We start from the raw sequence: 19842 nt of genomic DNA, 5'->3' as shown, positions 1-19842 counted from the left end.
GGCCATAGAATGAGGTGCACGTACCGGGGCCTCCTCTCACATCACTGGCCCTTGTCCCATGTCACCCTTCTCTTCTCAAAAGTGAGGGGCCCCAGCCCTAACTGACTCTTCTATATTGATAGCCATGCTAAGGGAAGCCACGAAGCCACTCGCTGATGGCTTTTCAGGACGGCATCATGTGGTGAGGGCGTACCATGTGGAAGCCCAAGCCCACCGTGAATGGCGCGTATTGTCACAGAGGAAGGAATGTTAGTGATTATTTCTCCATCTCCGCTCCTGTGCATTAACACTGTGGGGAGCCTGCGCCCCAAAGCCCTGCCTGTTAAAACCATTAAGGGGGCTTCCAAAGAGGAAAACATCTTGGCTTCCAAAACGCATTAAGAATTTGCATCCGCAGGGACTCGACTTCACCCGGCCGGCCTCCAAGTCTCCCTGGTTGCTCTCGGAACGACGGGGCTGCTAGCATCGCGTTACGTGCGCAAGGGCCGCCGTGAATTCCTCTGCTTTCTCTTCACAGCCAGCGACGGGGATTACTGGCGCCTCCTGAACCCCGGAGAGTACGTGGTCACGGCCAAGGCGGAAGGTTTCACCTCGTCCACCAAGAACTGCATGGTCGGCTATGACATGGGCGCCACACAATGCCACTTCACACTCGGCAAAACCAACCTGGCCAGGATCAGAGAGATCATGGAGAAGTTCGGGAAGCAGCCCATCAGCCTGCCCGCCCGGCAGCCGAAGCTGCGGGGACGGAAGAGACGACAGCGCGGGTGACCTCCCTCCTGACGCTCGAGCCAGCCGAGTCCCAGACCCCCGCAGACGAAACCGCGCCGGCCTGCCGGCAGTAGCTCCATAGAGGACGCGCCCCCTGCTGTTCTCCCTGTGATGCTGGAAGGCCTGGGAGAGAATGTGTGCACGACAAGTCTGGTCCCCAACCCCCGGGGAGGGTTGAAGGCTTAGGGGTCTTTTCTTTTCTTTGTTTCCATGTATCCAAATAATTTGGGCAGAGCAGCGGAGAAGGGCTGGTGGTGGGAGTGGGTGCATTCAGCAGGTCAGACAGAATCAGAGAGAGAGAGAAGACCTTGCCTGCTTGGGGGCTCCTGCCTGTGCAGGAGGGCGGACTGGTGCCTCCCCCCCCCCGTTTGCGTGACAGCAAGTTCCCTGAGCATTTGCAACGGGCAATGGCTGAAATTGCTGCGTTCCTGGGGCCCCGCTGTCCCAAATGTCACCCTTCGAGATGCTCACAGGCATTCTAAGGGAATCCACCCTCTCTGGCCCTGGGATATTCCCAGCTGCTGCAAATCAATTCTGCAGTCTGCCTACCAACAATAGAGACATTAGCCAAGTGAGCATCCTGCGGCCTTGAGTCAGTTCCGTTTCCCTTTCAACAAAGGACCATGCTCAGAAAAGGAGAGAAAGGCTGAAGTAATTCACGCGTGGTGGTCAGGGCAGCGGGCTAGCCGGGGGCTGGTGGCATGCTTACTGGGTTTACAGAGAACCTCCAGGTTTCCTGCTGGTCCAGTAGCATGGGGAGGGGGCTCCCTGGGTGGTGACAGCAGGAGGTGCCAGCTTCCTCAGGAACCACATGTCATATAGTCCGGCTCCTCCGTGAGCTGCCAGGACTTGGAAGGAAGTGACAGGCTGACCTGCAGCCCTCTCTCGGCCCCATGCACTCCTCCTTCATGGCAGGTGAATGCTCCTAACCTGCGTGGCATCCCTGTGGAAGTTACTTTCGATGTGCGGGACACCAGACCACCGTCCACATGGCACTACTTTGGATGAAAAGCCCGTTAGAATGGTCTGTGGAGCCTCGTCGGTTCAGGAGGGGGTTCTTGAATGACCATGCGTGACCATTTGTCTCACTTTTTATTTGCGTTGCTGCCTCACTGACCTGGGAAGAATGAGAACAATAAAGAAAGCAAATGGTCAGGTGCTTTCAGTGTGTGCTTTGCCCGGGTAACCTCGCCACCGTGCCCAGCGGGACCGGCGGCAAAGCTGTGGGGACGGGCTCTTCGCAGCCTGATTCTGCCACTGAGCCGATCTCCCCACAGCCCCGGGAGCTCTTCCTCTTGCCCGTCCCTCCCTGCCCGTAAACACAGCCACGGTACCAGGAGTCTGGGGAAAAGGAGAGAAAAGAAGTCAGAGAGGTGGACAGAGTCACTCAGTGCCTTCCGGGGGGCACAGAGAAGAATGACAGGTCTTCAGGGCTGAGGGTGTGTCTAGGACAGGGGTCCCCAAACTTTTTACACAGGGGGCCAGTTCACTGTCCCTCAGACCGTTGGAGGGCCGCCACATACAGAGCTCCTCTCACTGACCACCAATGAAAGAGGTGCCCCTTCCGGAAGTGCGGCGGGGGCCGGATAAATGGCCTCAGGGGACCGTAGTTTGGGGACACCTGCTCTAGAGCAAGGAGTCCTGGGCTGGCGACCAGGCTGTCTCTTGTAGACCAGCTCTGATTTATCGGCGGTACTTGCTTGGAGCTCTGTGTCAAGAAGGATTCCGACGCAGGGTCCCGGCTCAGTGGGAAAGAACTCTGCCAGGTATCGGCCGTGTGCGCTGTGGGGATAGGAAGGGGTGACAGTGGGGATGCATCAAGTTCCCATCTTGGAACTCGTTTGATCCCCCTAGACTGAGAGATGGGGACACGGAGGCCCGCAGAAGGGCACTTGCAAGGCGGTTGTGTGTTGTGGGCAGGGCAGGCCGCTCAGGGTAATTAATGCTCCTTTAACTCTTTGAGGAGTGAGTTTTATTCATGCTCGCTGACCCCCGGAAGTGAGTTTGTTTTTTTCAAACAATGAAATTAGTTCCAGTTCCAGTTTTATTAACTTAAAATCATGTTTTTTGATAACCAATTTATGGAAACAAGAACATACATTTGCTTTTTTTGTTAACGTTGCCTTATACATTTTTTTTAATTTTAATTAATTTTTTTAATTCATTTTAGAGAGGAGAGAAAGGGAGAGAGAGAGACAGAGAAGGTGGGGAGGAGCTGGAAGCATCAACTCCCATATGTGCCTTGACCAGGCAAGCCCAGGGTTTCGAACCGGCGACCTCAGCATTTCCAGGTCGACACTTTATCCACTGCGCCACCACAAGTCAGGCACCTTACACATTTTTAAAATAAAAATCTTTGTCCGATCGTACTCTGGATGGTCAGGAGGCACCAGGACACCCATGAACGATCGGACTCCTCAAAGAGTGGACTGCCTTCCGGAAACGGTAGTTAGGTCCTGGAACAGCCCTGGGGCCTGTGCCTTGGGGCCTGACTCTCTTAGGAGCAGATCAGGTCCCAGGCAGTGACAGTAGCCTTAGGAGCCATGGGTGCCTTTCAGGAGTCAGAGGACAAGTGACAGGATCCCTCATTTGATCAAGCTGTCAGGGAAACTGTTAGTGAGGAGCGGATCAAATGTGTGAAAAGCCCGCTGAGTCTGATTGTGGCTCCTTTCTGCCACCATAACTCCCTGTCCGCTTGATACAACCTAACGGCTGGGGCTGTCCTGAATCCGGCCCCCCTTGGATTTCCAGTTGATGATGCTCATCAGAATTGGCTTCCGCGTCTTCCGCAGCCTGGTCCTCTGTCTGAGCGTGGGGAGGTCAGCACGACATCGGTGTTTGCTGCTGTCTGACCTATCATGAGAGGAAGGGGGCCAGGGCTCCGTTCACGCTCTCAGGCCTTGGTGAGTGGACCATGTCCACGCCTCATCCATTTGTCAGCTTTCTGGGGCCCCTCCAAGCCTCTCCTTGGAACAAGGCTGAGCAGTGAGGAGGAGCTTTAATGTCCGTCTGTCCCTGGGGGCCAGCGGTGGGCTCCACCTCACTCACCTCCGGGCTGTGTAGAGCCTCCTCCTTGGAACCAGGAGACCTAGGCTGTTGTACCAGCCCTGCCCCTTATCCCCTGCACAACCCTGAGCAACGTGTGATCTCTGCGAATCTCAGACTTCTCCTCTGTGGAATGGGGCTAGAAACAGAGCCCACCGCGCATGTCTGTTGCAAGGATGCAGGTTCTGAGCATTTAGGCGGGCGCTGGGCATGTTGCCGATGCTGAGAAGCAGTGAAGTAGGTAATTTCTATTTTCAGATACTATGTTTCCAGCACTGTGCAAGATCTTTAAACTTTTTTTCTTCTTCTTCAATGACAGTTCACTTTCCATGTTATTTTGTGTTGGTTGCAGGTGTACAGCATAGTGACTAGACCAGCGGTTCTCAACCTGTGGGTCGTGACCCCGGCAGGGGTCGAATGACCAAAACACAGGGGTCGCCTAAAGCCATCGGAAAATACATATTTTAATAAACAACCACTGGCACTTATTTTAATAAATATGGAGTGGGAGCCAAGCTCAGGGAACAAACAATACCTCCTGGGCTACAGACACAGACTGCCCAGCCACAGAGACACTGTAATGCGCGGTGTCCGCTTCTCATTGGCAATGCTCTTACCCGCTCCTCCCGCTGTTAGTAGGAAATGGCAAACCAGACATATTTGCTGAGGTCACAGAAGTGTTAGGGATTTACAGCCTTTGGGTAACGGCGTGTGGACTCTGCTTCAGATCGGAGCTTCTGTCCACGGTGCTGGTCACTACTGGATGTCCTGCACATGCTGCTGGGGTGGGATCTTAGGGTCATGGTCTCGTTCCTGCCCCGGCTCTGTTGTGCTGACGCTCAGTGTTATTAAGGTAGCAGGGGTACTTCGGGACCACAGTGTTTCTGAGGGTTTTGAGACCAGTGGTGCAGAAATGAAATGGCCACATCCTTCCTGTCCATCACCTCTCCTCCCTGGAGGCTCCCAGGGGCTCCACACAAGGGAGAATGACAGTGGATCGGGAGTCAAGACCACTTTATAGAGAGCCGAACCACTGAAGGCTCCTCTGGCCACAAATCAAGCCTTTCTCATCCCCGATGGCTGTGCTGGACCCAGTAATTCCTCAGGACTCATGCCCTGTGCCATGAGAGGGAGTCGGAGTGAGAGCCTGCCCGACGGAAATGCTGGGCCTGCCTAGGCCAGAGCAGTTCCTGACCTGAAGTTCCTAAGCCCACCCAATGGGAAAAACATGACAATGATTGTCATGGATTCTGGCCAACCACGTGACCAGCTCAGCCCTCAGGGGTGCCAGGGACCTGGGAAAGGGAAAATTTGTGTCAGGTCTTGAGCCAGATGAGACCAAAGTATTCAGTGACCGTCCTGGGACCCTTTGTAGTTGGGATGGAAAGATATCTGGACAGAAGTGGAACCCAGCATTCCAACGACCATGTAGAGTTAATTCTTTCCTTCCTTTCATGAAGGAAATCTTGTGTCCTACTCTAAGGACTGTATTGTGGGTTCTCTCACTAAACTAAGATGAGCTCTGTTGTCAAAGACTTATATCGAGTGTCTTCTTTGGTCCCCTCCTGATGGGCACTGGCACTTAGGCTGGAGAAGACCTCAACCTCTCAACACAGGCAAGGACAGGGACAAGCCCAGGTACCCAGAGGGCCACTTTAGAGATCGGTCATTTCTCTCTGGTGACTTGGGGGTGGTGTGGGGCAGGAAAGGGGACCGTCAGCTGGAATGGGAAGGTGAGCCAGAGATCACAGGCAGAGCAGGAGAGGGGGAGCAATGACACAGAGAGACACAAGGTGTGTGGTCTTTGAGGGGCTCGAAGACGACCCCACAGCAGATGGGAAAAGCGGTGAGGGCAGGCAAAGAGGAAGGCGGGGCTGAATAGAGTTTTGAGCGCCGTGGGCGCTAAGGGTATTTGGGAAGCAGCAGAGGCCACACACGGAATTCCAAGAAATGCAGGAGAGTGGGAACAACGGGGCCATTTCAGTGAGTCTAAAAATAAGTATGCTAAAAACACTTTTTTTTCAAAATAAATGGAGTGGAGAAGTGGTTTAGTTCTATAAAAAGGAAGATAAATAGGCTTTTTTTTTTTTTATCAAGAAACTGCAGAACAGGCGTTTGGATTTTATTGCAAACCTAAATTTCCCAATCTGGTACCCTTGCCAGCACTTTTCATGTATCAGGCTGCTGGGTGCTGCCCCCAGGACCACAGCGGGACTGGGGGAGGGAGGTGTGACTATTTCCAGTTACTGATGGGGAGATGGGGCCTGCGGGTGGTCACTAGTGTGCCCAGGCTCGGTTTGGCTTGCTTACGGGGGAGCAGAAGTGTTGAGGGAATAGCATTTAGTCAAAGGATAGATATTTGAAAGGTTTACAAGATGAGACTTCGGAGCAGAATAGGGTATTTTGTCTTAACTGCATGCCTTGGGTTGGGGTCCCCTGAAAGTAAAGTCTGAGATAAGAGCTTGGGCACAAGGAGTTTATTTGTGGGGGAGATTCCAGGAAGCAGGAGGGAGGGAGCTGGGTAAGCGATGGGGGGAAAGAGAAGCCAAAAGGAGGTCGCTGTGGCGGGCCGCGGCGGGCCGCACCCCTACATCTGCGAGAAGAGTGTGGGTGCCTCTTGCTGTTGTCCTCATGAGGGACAGGAGGTTGGAGCTGGTGTGCAGCTGGGGGGCTCCTGGGTGTCAGGGGAGGGTTGAGTGTGCAGCACAGAACCCTGAGGGTACAGTGCCAGCAGGAAGTGAATGTGAAGCTCGGGTAACAGTTGGACCGGGGGGCACTGGCACTAGTCACCAAAATGCACCTGTGTCCCCAATAAAGATGTGTCTGAGAGGTGGGTCCGGGAAACTGACTCATGAGTGTGATGGTGAAGGGAAGAGGCTCTGAATTCCTCCCGGCTCAGCGCCCTGTACCTGTGAAGGCCCCAGGGACAGCCGGCAGCAAGGGGCCTGGGCGTTGGGACGGAGACTTCTGTTCACTGATCCCTTCACTCAAAGACTTACTGAAGCCCGCCATTCACCGGACACCATGCTGAGGCTCAGGGGAACAGCAGGGAGGGGCAAGGAAAGGCCTGTGTCCTCATGGACACAGCATTTTCCAGGAGTTCTTAGTGGTGCCAGGTGTTCCGGCCCCAGCGGGCTTGCTGTGGACAAGTAGAAGGTGGAACCATGAGCTCACAGATGGAGTGAAGCAGGTGAGGTGATTCCTTGTCAAAGTCCTGGTGTGTTCGTCTTTGCTGCTCAACGCCATCCAGGAAGGACACGTGGGAGAGGGTGTGCTGTGTGTAAATGACTCCGTCCAAGAAAGTGGGTTTCTGGAGAGAGGAGGCTGAGAGTGAACCCCGAGCCTTCCTGTTGGGGCCGGGGTGGGGTGGGGTGGGGCCGGGGTGGGGTGGGGTGGGGTGGGAGGATGGTGGGTGTTGGGGGGGTACACAAGTCCTGATGAGTTTTATAAGGAGTTTATGCATCTGTAAAACTGAGGGGCTGAGACCCTAGTGGCATCAGCAGAGAGCTGCAGGAAGGGGGTGTCTGATACAGGGACTGCAGGCATCTGCTGACACAGGGGTTGGTGCACCTGGACTGCTCAGATTAGTATATCCTGGTTTGTGGCCTTGCTCACAGGCTGTCTCCCTTTCCCAACCCTCAGGCCCCTCTTGAAGGCCTTGTCCCAAGGACACTTTCCAGAACCTTCCCAGGGTGGGGGGAGTTGCTTAAGGGGAGGGGGAGGTCGAGGTCGAGTGAGGGAGATGCTGAAGGGGGAAGCTGCCCAGAGGGAGGTTGGGTGAGGGGAGTTTGAGTTTAAAGGAGCCTTGAGTTTAAAGGAGCCCTGGACCCAAACCTAACAGTGGGATTAGGAGACGAGGGTCCTCTAGCTGTAGGGAAGAAATGCACTCCCTCTGTGAGGTCCCGCTGAGACGGCGCAGCAGCTGTCCCTGCCCTCACGCACCGCAGCGGTGGTTGAGCAGCGCTGAGAGGCACCAGAGATCCAGGGATGAGAGCTCTTTCTCAAAGGCACATACATGTCTTATATTTTAGGAAAAGAAATTTCAGCAGCAAGAAGGTAGAGGCGGTAGGAGCAAGACCGGGGACAGAAGGAGGCATTGGGACACGCTACACCCATGCGGTCGAGAGACCACAGAGGTCCGGAGTGGCTGGGGCCGCAGCCATGAGGAAGTGACATCCCATGCCCAACCTCCGAGGGCTGGCTCAGAGCGATGCCGTGCTCCGGGTTCTGTGGAAATGTCAAGTCTCAAGTCCCACAGCTCTAATTTGTCCAGTTAGTGCTTCAAAACGTGGAAGCTAGCCATGGCCTCTGGTGCTTCCAAGCCAACCCTGCTCCTGCCCTCACTGGGTAGGACGGGAGCCCGGGCCTGAGGGTCAGCTGGGCAGCCAGGGCTCTTCCCATCATTCCACCAAGTTCCGGCCAGATTTCTTTGAGCTGAGCTGATTAAATCCATCAACCTTAGCCATCCCCCCCAAAAAAAAAACAACAACAATAAGAACAACAACAAAAATAAGGCACTGTTACCACATTTTAATATCCTGTCTTCAGACAGGATTCTCTTTCTAAGTTTCATGAGGAAAACACTTTACCTTTGTAACAATGGTAGTAAACAGAAGTCATCTTTAGCTTAGAGGCGGGACATCTGCTACCACTTTATTAATTAGTTACACTTTTTTTCGGAGATCAGCTCGGTCTTTTTCTATACTTCGGAAATGGCTTCAAAGGAATGCCAGTTTTCCCAACCATTGCCCAGTAGAAGTCCTACTGATCTGTCATGTGCGGAGTAACCAAGCGGAAGATGTAATTAGTTACATTGTATACTTGTCTGTCCAAGCAGCTTCACATCCCAGGCGCTGTGTAACCTTTCCCACACAGAACGGCCCATCTCCTTCTGGGGGCAGGAAAACGCTGTTGACAGTGGCCATGTCCTACGGAGAAATTACGCGTCCACTTGGGGAACACGTCAGTCTACTGAAAATTAACGGCATCCGCTCAGGCATTTAACCAGCCATCAATCTTCCCTCTCAGCGTAAATGCCAGTGGGCTGATTTACATGCCTGTTCCTGACATGGGTTCTGGATTTAATATTTGTCAGGCCATAGAAAAATGATGGTAGGCGAGAGCAACGTCAGGATCTTTCCAGGAGCGTCCTTCGGGGCAACAGTTGCCAGCTCCTGGCTTTTACGCCAGGAGGAGTTGCCCTCCTGAAGCCCAGAGCCGCTGGGCTCTGGATATGATTAGCATGAGACCAAGTCACTGCTACAAATCTCCATGCACTTCCTGGAAGGTGAACCACCTGTCTGCGCCTGCAGGCTCCCGGGCCAGCCGATGGTTTGCAAGGGGAGGTGCTGTCTAACTTTCTCTTACTTTCATTTGAGCTGAGAACTAAGTCAGGGATAGCAGCATGCTGAGAACAGGCGATGCCCAGCCCCGAATTCCTGATCACTGCTGCTGAAAGGCAGCCCAGCGTTGCCAGAGTCAGCTGGCTTTTCAAGAAAAGACAGAGATCAGGATTTTTATAGGACTAATATGTTGGTCACAAATGTAAAAATAATGTCTGGGGCCAGATTCTGTTTGTGGGGCTACGTTTGTGTCTTTGACTAGAAAAGAACTATGTTCATTTTTTCTTTCCTTTTCTCCTCCCCGCCAGCCCCCAAAGAACTAGCGTATCTAAGCTAGGCCTCTAGATTCATGTCAATAACTCTGGAAAGCAGGGGGCACCTTTATTTGAACTTTTAGAGGCTGATTTTATCGTTTTAAAGCATTTAACTCAATTACACTCTCAGCCAGTCCCCAAGACGTGTCATTGGGAGGCATGAGCTCTGTGGGAAGGTGATGTGACCAGGACCATCAGCTCCTTGTCCTTCTCTGAAGACCCAGGGCTGGGATTCTAATCATGGCTTGGTCGTCCCGGTGACCAGCCCTCACCCAGGAGCCACCCAGAGTCACCCCACATAAACAAAAGGTGCTCTTATCACCCAGGACATTCCAAGGGATTTAGGAGCTCTGTGTTAGAAACCTGGGTCCAAGACCAAAAACTAGCAGGAACCCAGGGCAGACACTACATACATACATACATACATACATTCATACATACATACAGACAGACATACATATATTTCTTATTATTTGACAGGTTGTCTGTCCATCTCTCACCCGATGTCTTTGCAAAGGGGATGCAGTTCTCCAAGGGCTCAGGTTTCGGTTCTGTGTCTACCTCCACGGCCGGAGGAGAGGATCGCACTGATTCTATGAACGTGGCTGGAGAATGGGAGAGAGGGTGGCTATGCAAAGGGAAACAGGACTGTTGTTTCCAGACGAAGAGATTGCTGGGCTGCCAGATATGCAGATTAGCTCCATGCACACAGGGACTCTTGCTGTCCACATGGAATTATGTCCACTCTGTTGATAGTTCCCTGGACTGGAAGCAGGAACACGTTGATCTGGCCATTACAGCATCAAGTTCTTATAAGTGATCTTGATGAAACAATCTTACTTACCCGGGCCTCTCTTTTCCCTTCAAGCACTAAGACTGTCTTTGAGTCTGATTAATAAGATGCCACATTGCCCTGGCCATACCAGTTGGTTAGAGCATCGTCTTGATACGCCAAGGTTGCGGGTTGAATCCCTGGTCAGGGTACATACAAGAAGCAACCAATCAATGAATGCACAACTAAGTGAAAGAAATTGATGTTTCTCTCTCTCCCTTCCTCTCTCTCTATCTAAAATCAATTAAAATTTTTTTAATGAAAAAAAAGACTCCATGAGCCGCACAAGGAAATGTGTTTGCCTCTCCTACTTAGAATAGCCCCACATTGTGTCTGCAGGAACAGCACTGGTGGGCAGGTAGCCCCCCCCCCACTTCTCTCTCTGCCAGGCTGGCAGGTAATCTGGGGAAGCCACTTTGACACTTAGTGGCCCTGAAGGACATGGTGTGTTGGGGACAGAGGGCAGCAAGGACTCGAGGACTACTGGATATGAAGAGAACAAACTCGGATGACACATCTCTTTGCTTTTGGTCACACTTGCAACTTCAATTTGCAGGTGCCCCTTATTAGTGTATTTTTTCTAAACCCCGTCTATCTATTTAAGAACATTTGTGTGGCTGGTTGCGTGTCCTTCCTGAGTGTGTGTCTGAGAAAACGAGAGAAAGCCCTTAAACATGTAATAGTACATTTCTGCCATGAAAACACAGGACGTGGGTTTTCTCTTTTAATTAAGAATTTCTGAAAAAAATAAAAAAATTCTGTAAAAGCCTGGCCTATGATGGCACAGTGGATAAAGTGTCAACCTGGAACACTGAGGTCACCAGGTCAAAACCCTGGGCTTGCCTGGTCAAGGCACATATGGGAGTTGATGCTTTCTGCTCCTCCCCCTTCTCTCGCCCTCTCTCTCCCTCCTCTCTAAACTAAAGAAATAAAAATAAAATCTTAAAAAAATGAATTTCTGTAGAAAAGTGTACTTTGCAATGTCATGATGATTCTAACTCTGGGGTCGGGGTACAGGAGGCCTGGGCAAGGACTTTATTTGAGGGTCTAGTGAAGGGTAAAAGCCCAGTCACGAGCAGGGGGGTAGGTCATTCTGTCCTCTGCTGATTTTTCTTCTCATCTCCTGATCCTGAACCCGACCAAGGGTAGATTTGGGTTTAGGAACTGGGGACAGAAGAGTGCAGTCCCCAGGGAAACGCCCTGGCAGTGCTATGAAATGCCTAGAGTCAGATGTACTGGGGCAGGAGGAGCTGGCATACTTCTGCTTCGAACCAGCTGGCCCTTAGGTGAGCCTGGGACTCGGGCAGCGTTTGGTGACTGAAGACGGTCTGGGCGCCATGTTTGTTTTCAACCAAAAACCATGTGTGGTCCAGGGAGACTGAGCGTGGATGCCTGCCGTGTCAGCACCCTGGCCAGGGTTCCTAGCGGTGAATGGACCAAACTCGGGGTCCCTAAGCAAGAGGGCCTGACGGTTGTGGAGCCCAGAGGATATGTGTCCCATCCCCTGCCATGCTCTCTGCTGTCTTGAAATGACTACAGGAGAGCGCCCGCCCACAGCCACAGCTCCCCGGTCGCCTGCCTCCCTCGCAGGTCAGACGCAGGCAGCACGGCCGGAGTCCCAGGAACTCTGCTCTGCCCCCAAGTTTCTGCATCCCTTTTATGCAGAAGCTCCCCCCTCAGCCCTCAGCCCCCCACTTGCTCCCTCTGCTCCTGCCTTTCCACCAACTGTGGTCGTCTCCTCACATCAAACGGTCCCCTTTCTTCAGTGTTAATTAGGGTTGTGTCTGCATGACCCCAGGGAGCATCTGGTTTATGCTGGTGACTTTCACCCCGTTTTATGACGCAAACCTCCCTGAGGGACTCTAAGAACGACTCAAGTTTTGAAAACCAGAAAACAAAGCTGGATTTGGGGTTACCTCCTACCCTTAGTGCCAATAAAGAGAGACAAGGACTGAATGGGGATATAAAGTGCGTCTTTAATTTCAGATTACAGCAACTTGAGAAGGCAGGTGACTCCCGTCCGACAGAACTGCTTTAACACTCTCAGGTGCTGCTGGTTTTTATCGGAACCCAGGGCAGACACTACAAGGAAGATCCGGGTGCAGCTCCCAGCACAGGGGCGGCATGTGCGTGCATCACAGACAGCAGACGTCAGGGCAGCAGCCCGCCCGCCAACCGCGGGGACCCCCCCAGCAGCGGGAGGACACCAGTGGGTTTGGGAATCTGGGGCTGTTTCTGCAACTCCAGCAAGATGAATCTTTGTGCAGCTCACAGGAGGTAATTCTCGGGGAAGAATAGTAAATGCTCAACTATCGATAGCTAGTGTTTTGTTTTTATTATTATTACAGAAAGTAGCTCCATAATATTAGTAATAGCTATTCCTTCCTCGGCAGACTTCAGCCCAGATTTGGTCCCTGCACAAGCTATATTTACACAGAAGTACATTTGGCTCTATTTAAAGGACTGTCCCCAGCCTACGTGGCCCCAGTATTTAGAGTCAGAGGAGTGTTGTGTTTGTCTATTTGAAAAGTCATTGTCTTATTAACTCTTAGCCCCAGGGTCTGGACTCTGATGGAGCTCCTCATTTAGAGACAAAACACTCAGCCTGGCCTAGTCCTGTCTGGTGTCAAGGTTTCCATGGAGACTGGGATGGAGGCAGAGGTAGCTTCGGGAAGCTTTGACACTGTCTCCTGCAACCAGCACACTGGCAGTCCTGGGGGCTCATCTGTGAGATCAGAGACAGGTGGTGAGGGGTGTGAGTACAAATGTATAAATATGTTAGAGGCTTGATATTATATACCCACACGTGCACAGATGGTCTCAATGATCTTGAACTTTTTCCTGTAGCAGGATCAAGGAAGAATTAGGTAGATGATGTTGGCTTAGCAACCGGGAACCAGCCAGAGGGGCCCTCAGCTACCCACCACTGACCATTTCTTCCCCACAATTGACTGAGTCCTATTGGTCAGAGAAATACTGCTTCACCTTCCAGGTGGACTTACGCCCACACTTTGGGAGGGTGCTGGTCCCTGCAGATCGACTGATTTAAAATTTGGGAAGGAGTAAGAGCTGCAGAGAGCTAGAGGCAGTGGGCATACCGGAAGGGGTGGGCAGACAGGACCCCCCCCCCCCGTGCTCCCTGACACCTCCATCCCCTTCTCCTTCCCCCTCCTGGTCTAAGGAAGTGCTTGACTGCACAGTGCACTTGGGTCCTGTGGTCTGACTCATTTCCGGTCGGCCATATCCTGTTGGGACGAAGAGCCTCTTTCAGAGGTGGCGGGGTTGGGGGGTCTCAGGGGCGTCTCACTTCCATTGTGACAATAGACAGCTGCTTAAGTTGCTAATAGGTTGACATTCAAAGAAGGGAGAGAAAATGCCACGAAGCAAGAGGGCTGGACCGAGTTCGTCTTGTTCAATACACCCTGCGAACAGAGTGTGGGAGGGAGCCTTCCATTTCCATCAGCTCCCCGGCTGTTTGTCACGGGAAAGGTGCCTCCTTCCTAACACAGTCGTGGAGAAAGTCACTTTGAGACGACAGCTGTTGGGTAAATAATCAGACGTTTCCTTGTATCTTAGAGCCCATGCAGGGGGGAATTCCAAAGGAGCGGAAAATTGCCCGAGAGAGTCAGAGTCGAGTTGCAGCTTCTTTTGCTTTAAACGACTTAACGAGGGGCCCTAAGAGGGCCCCCCAAGTCCTTCCATTTCGTAATATTTTATTAAATGGGTCATGGCACACATCAGCAGTACCGTAGTCCAGTTGGAGCAGGAAACCGAGTTTGCGAGATTTAGGATCCGTGATGGTCAGTCTTGCGCCTCAGCTTGGCCAGGCGCGAGCTGCCCCTGGTGGCATCAAGTGCTAGGTGTTGCTGGGAGATGTTTTGTAGGCGTGGCTAACGTCTATAATCAGCTGACTTTAACTGAAGGAGATTGCAGTATTGCCCTCCGTAACGGGAGGGGGTGCTTGTCCAAGCCGTGGAAGGCCTTAAGAGCAAAAACTGAGGCTTTTCTAAGAAGAAATTCTGTCTCAAGACCACCTGAGTTTCTAGCCTGCCAGCCCTATGAACTTCAGACTTGCTAGCCTCACGATCACATGAGCTAATTCCTCAGAATCAATCTCTTAACGTAGTCCCTTTCCCTGGAGAGCCCTGGGGTGCATCATGGGTTTTTAAAAGTAGTTCTAAGGCAAGAGTGTGACAGCACACACATACACGTGACACATGTGCGCACGCATGAGCACGCACATGCATGCACACACACACACACACACACACACACACACACACACACACACCACAACCTATGAGGCCCTTCTCCATTTTCATTCATGGCTCTGACTTCTGTGCTCTGACTTCCACTCCATTCTGTACCCTAACCAGAGGTCCAGTCCCCACAGACACCCGTTCCTCTGGCCAAGGTTATTTAGAAGGCCTCATCTTACTGGCCTTTTCCGCCACGTTGTCTCTCTTTCTCAAAACTTCCTCATGCCCTGTCTGCTACGGGACATGACAAACTTCCTGATCTGTCACGGGACCTCTCTGCCTCTCCTCTGTCTCCATTCTCCCATCCCTCCATCTCCCTTGTCCATGTTGGGGTTCTCTGGTCCTCTCTCACTGAACGCACCCTTGCTGGGTGATCTCGCTCTGTGGTCTGGTCTCAACCACCTCTGAAACCTTAATGATTCCCAGATGCTTGTCTCCCTCCCTTCCAGAACCCTCCCTCCTTCTTCAAAGTCATCTGACCAACTGTGCAGCAGACACCCCCCCCAGTCCTCTCCCCTCCGCACCTCAGTTCAACCTGTCTCCAAGAGGACCTGCCATCCCCACCTCGTGTTTCTGGTCTTGGCTGGCAGAATATCCATCCACTGGCCGGCCCAGCTGTGTCTCCCTCATGACAAGTCACTCATTTCTGTCCATGCCTGATTTCCTTCAGAGCAACGAAATGCTCTCACTGCACCCAGAGGAGTGGAATTGGAGTCCCCTGAGGCATAATTAGCATGCAAGGTGCATGACTTCTGTAATGAGATGATTGGCAGGCTCTGCCCCTGCTCACCTGAAATATGGGCACATGTTTTTAATCAAAGTGAAAGATACTATAAATACTATCCAGGGGCTGTTGGGAGGGGCTGGAAGTGCGTTGGCTTCTGAAGAGTTCACGGGGCCACGAGCGGTTGGAACGCATCCTGGGGAGTGAGAAGCTACAAGGTGAGTTTGGGGAGACGGGCGGAGAACAGAACCCCGGGGACTTCTCACCTTGATCAGAACGTAATGGGAAGCCATTGGAAGGTTCTGGAGGGAGTTTGAGATGGTCAGACTGCTGTTCGACAATCATTCTGAGCTCTGGGTGGGGCAGGGTTAGGCAGGAACGAGCCCAGAGTCCTCATTCCGATTCAGTGACTCTGCGGTGGGACCCAGGCGTCAGTGGGGTTTACAAGGGAACCCAGGAGAGGCTTTGTGCACTATTCCTAGTTCTCTATAGCTGGAGACTCAGCGTGGCCCCGCAGAAAAGGGTCACACAGCCTCGGCTTCAACAGCCCGGCAGCCACGAAGAGCTCACGTCTCACGTCTCACCGGGCTGCCCAGCTCTCAGCGGTGACTCTGATGGTGAGAAAACTCTCCATTAATCCAAGTCCAAGTCTTCTCCGTCGGCTCAGCTTTGCCCCCTGCGCAGAGTAAACATGCCGATTCTTCCAACAGCCCCACACATGGGCTGGGCTCAGGGACCCGGGTCCTTCTTTTATCTTCCCTTTCTTTCATGTATAATGCAGGCACGGAGGACCAGAAAGCATAAAAGGTACGCTGAAGGGTAGAGCCAACCTCGAATGCCAGACCTCTGGGCCCCGAATCCTCCAGAGCCCACGGTGCTACTGTTTTCTGTCTTTTCAAAGGAAAGATGTTATGCCTTTACAAAGTCTACACACCTTTTAGACAAAAAATACTACATACACTTTTTGGTTTTTTGAGTTTGTTTTTTTTAAACCTAATGCTTCACCTGATTCTTTTCAGAGCTGCCATATCATTCAATAATAGCTATCTTACCTGACCAGTTCCCTATCGATAGACATTAGGTAGTTCTCAATCTTTTTGCCACTATAAGCAAAGCAATTATTATCTACCTCTTGGTAGAGGTTATTCGTGTGATAAATTCAGAGCAGGGCAGTTGCTAGATCAGAAGTGTGTGTACTTCGAATTGAAACCCCCATTGCCACACTGTCCCCCAATGAGGTGGTACCAGATCCCCGCCTGCACGAGTCACCCTTCTCTCATTGCGCTTAAGAGACAGGTCTGTTTGTCACACCCTCCTGGGACGGTCTTGTCCTGAATCAGACCCACAATTCCCATGTGACCCAATGACCACAGTAAATGTGGGCTGTCCCCTCTCTTACTCCAGTCGCTTACGCCGAGACAAAGAAACAAAACTCCACATGGCCGCTGCCCCTCTGCCCTTGTGCCCAGGGCCCTGCCACCGACCTCCAGCCTTCGAGCTCTGTTCTGAAGGGCACGGCTGGACCATTCCCCCCGCTGTGGACCTGGGCTAGTCGAGTTTTGTACACAAATGGCAATGTTTCCATTCGCCTGTGAAATGAGTTTCCTTTTGCTGCTGCTACGCATCCGCTCAACACGGGGTCGTGATCTTACAGTTCTGTTGGCTCCCCAAGTTCAGTCCGTGTCTCCCTCTTCTCATAAGCTACCAGCTGGGGTTGGACGTAGGGGTTCCCTTCACCCATTTAGCAGCACCTTTTCATGCTTTCACCACCCAGAGCTTACGGCAGCCCCATCACTGAGCCAGCCAGGGCTGGGAGACTGTCTCCAGATCCCTGTGTAGACCCTGAGGGAATGGGCCACGGCCACAGAAGACTCATTGCCCCTCACTGTCTCTTGTAGACATGGCTGCCCTGGAACCGAGAGACTCTGAAAACCTCAAAGAGCCTGCCTGCAGTCTAGAGCACGTGATACACTTCTTGGAAAGTGGAGGTAAGTGCATCACTAGCGTCAGTGAGGTCCCAGAAGTGTGGATCACCAGGTCCGTCTCACACTGTAGGAGCCATCATCACCATTTCACGGGTGGTGGCTCTCAAAGGTTAAGGTCACGGGGATGGCAATGAATGGATTCTGTACCGGGTCATTCTGATTCCAAAACCTACAACTTTTCTGCACACCCATGCTGGAGGAGGTGCAAAGTGGAGTTTCTGGTAAAAAAATAAATAAATGTAGTCCCTCCTGGGGAGGGTGGGAGCGCTCAGTCTGTGTTCAGGTGTGCAGCTGCTGGAGTCAAGTGAGCGCAGGGTGGGAAAGAGCAGGCTGACCACCCCTGGCTGGTGTCCAGGGACCCACAGCCCCCGGGAGCAGCCAGAGTCCTCTCCCGACTGGCTTTGAGAAGGGAAGTCCAGCCCGAGGGCTGCCAGACCTGCGGGAGAAACGTTAGAGCCAGTGACCACGGTTCAAGTTACCGCTCAGACGACTGACTGGCGATAGAGCTCGTGATCTGTCCAGAAACGTGCCCGGGGCTTGCTTTGATCACGCTTAGTCAGAGTCGAGCTTCATTTCCATTTTTGCTTCCATGCAGACCCCATCTGCTGCTTGCTCTGGGCGCCTTATCCCACCGCTAGAGACTCAGGCACATAATTATCCAACTCCTACGCTCTTGCTTGTTCTCTCTCTCTCTCTGGGTTTAATTTCCATGAGAGGCTCTGCCTTGAGCTTGTTTAAAAACCTGAAATTATGAGAAGCACCTAATGAGACCAGGAGCGAGTGTCTGTACTGCTCAGCTATTTTTTTTTAATGAGATAAATGGGGGCGGGGGAGGAGACATCAAACAGAAGGGTCTGTCTGTTTCTTTGAAGACTAAAAGGGTACCCAGCACTGCAAGCAGACATGGTGCAATTAGCACATGTCCGAGGCGTTGTGCTCCCTGGGTCCAGGGGCTTCTCGGCGGTGTCACCGGTTCTTGTCCAGCTGAGCACCCACTGGCCCATACTGGGCCGGCCTAGAATGCCCCTTGGTTGTGGTCAACAGAGAAGTGCTCTTGGAAAAGCTGCCGGTTGTGAAGGCAGAGCGCTGACCTTGGCTATTGTGTGGCCGCCTTTCCGGGAGAGGTTTGTTTTCCTCCCCGAGCTCATTATGGGGTAATGAGTCGGGCTGTGGAAACGGCAAACAGTGTGCATCTTAATGAGTGTTCTGGCTTGGAATCCAGCATTCTCTGTGACTGCTTGTGTCTGTGCAAACTCAGAGGTGACAAAAATCTATCATGGAAGTGCCATTTACACAGTGTGGCTAATCATGGGAATTAATGACAGAAGCATTTATTTGATGCCTGCTGTATACCTGGCTCTGTGCAGAGCACTCAGGATACAGACATGAGGAAGATGGAGCCTCCATCCTTCTTTCGGTCGTAATGGAGAGAATTGGACAATTAAAACCTACACTTATTTTGGTCAATTGATATTTGACAAAGGAGGCAAGAACACACAATGGGGTAAAGTCAGGCTGGTCAAGAAATGGTGCTGGGAAAATTGGAGAGATACATGCAGAAGAAATGAAACTAGACTGCCTTTTTATATCTTATATGAGAATAAACTCAAAATGGATCAAACACTTAAATATAAGAATCAAAATCATAAAACTCCTAGGAGTAACCGTAGGCAGTAAAATCTCAGACATTTCTCTTAGCAATATTATTTTCTGACATATCTCCTCAGGCAAGGGAAACAAAAAGAAAAAAATAAACAGAAATACATCAAACTAAAAAAGTTTTTGCACAGCAAAGGAAGCCAACAAAATGCAACGATAACGTACTGAATGGGAGGAGATATTTGCCAGTGATATATCCAATAAGGGGTTACTATCCAAAACTTATAAAGAACTCACACAACTCAACACCAAAAATAGCAAACAATCCAGTAATAAGTGGGCAGAGGACCTGAATAGATACTTCTCCAAAGAGGATATACTTATGGCCAACAGACATATAAGAAGATGCTCAATGTCACTGAGTGATCAGACACATGCAAATTAAAACCACTATGAGGTACCATCTCTCATCTGTCAGAATGTCTGCCGTCAGCACATGAACAGACAGTAAATACTGACGAGGATGTGGAGAAAAGGGAGCCCTGTGTGCTGTTGCTGGCAATGCAGATTGGTGCAGCCTCCATGGAAAACAGTAGGGAGGTTTCTCAAAAAATTAAAAACGGCCCTGTCTTATGACCCAGCAATCCCACTTCTGGGTATTTATTCAAAGAAACCAGAAACGCTAATTCAAAAGAATAATATTGCAGTGTTATTTACAATAGCCAAGCTACAGAAGCAACTCAAGTGCCCATCCATAGATGAGTGAATAAAAAAGCTGTGGTGCATATATACAGGGGAATATTACTCAGCCATGAAAAAAACACACAAAATTTTACTGTTTGGCCAGCACAGGTGGACCTAGAGGGCATTATGGTAAGTGAAATTAGTCAGTCAGTGAAAGACAAATACCATATTAACTTGTATGTGAAATCTAAAGCACAAAATAGAAATAGACTCACAGATACAGACTG

The 19842-nt window shown here is 51.4% G+C and overlaps 1 protein-coding gene across 2 annotated transcripts in view; it reads left to right on the top strand.

Annotated features, from left to right (window-relative positions):
- The window catches only part of CPXM2 (carboxypeptidase X, M14 family member 2), a 99379-nt gene extending 97468 nt beyond the window's left edge, over nt 1-1911 (top strand). For both annotated transcript variants that reach the window (XM_066239861.1, XM_066239862.1), the window contains exon 14: nt 518-1911. In XM_066239861.1, the coding sequence (XP_066095958.1) occupies nt 518-771 (254 nt within the window). In that variant the 3' untranslated portion in view covers nt 772-1911. The remainder of the gene's footprint in view (nt 1-517) is intronic.
- The last annotated feature ends 17931 nt before the right edge of the window (nt 1912-19842 follow it).

The sequence above is a fragment of the Saccopteryx bilineata genome, chromosome 7 (assembly GCF_036850765.1).
Source record: "Saccopteryx bilineata isolate mSacBil1 chromosome 7, mSacBil1_pri_phased_curated, whole genome shotgun sequence".
Lineage (NCBI taxonomy): Eukaryota > Metazoa > Chordata > Mammalia > Chiroptera > Emballonuridae > Saccopteryx > Saccopteryx bilineata.
Note: the sequence above shows the minus strand (reverse complement) of the source record. Positions and strands in the feature narration are given on the sequence as shown.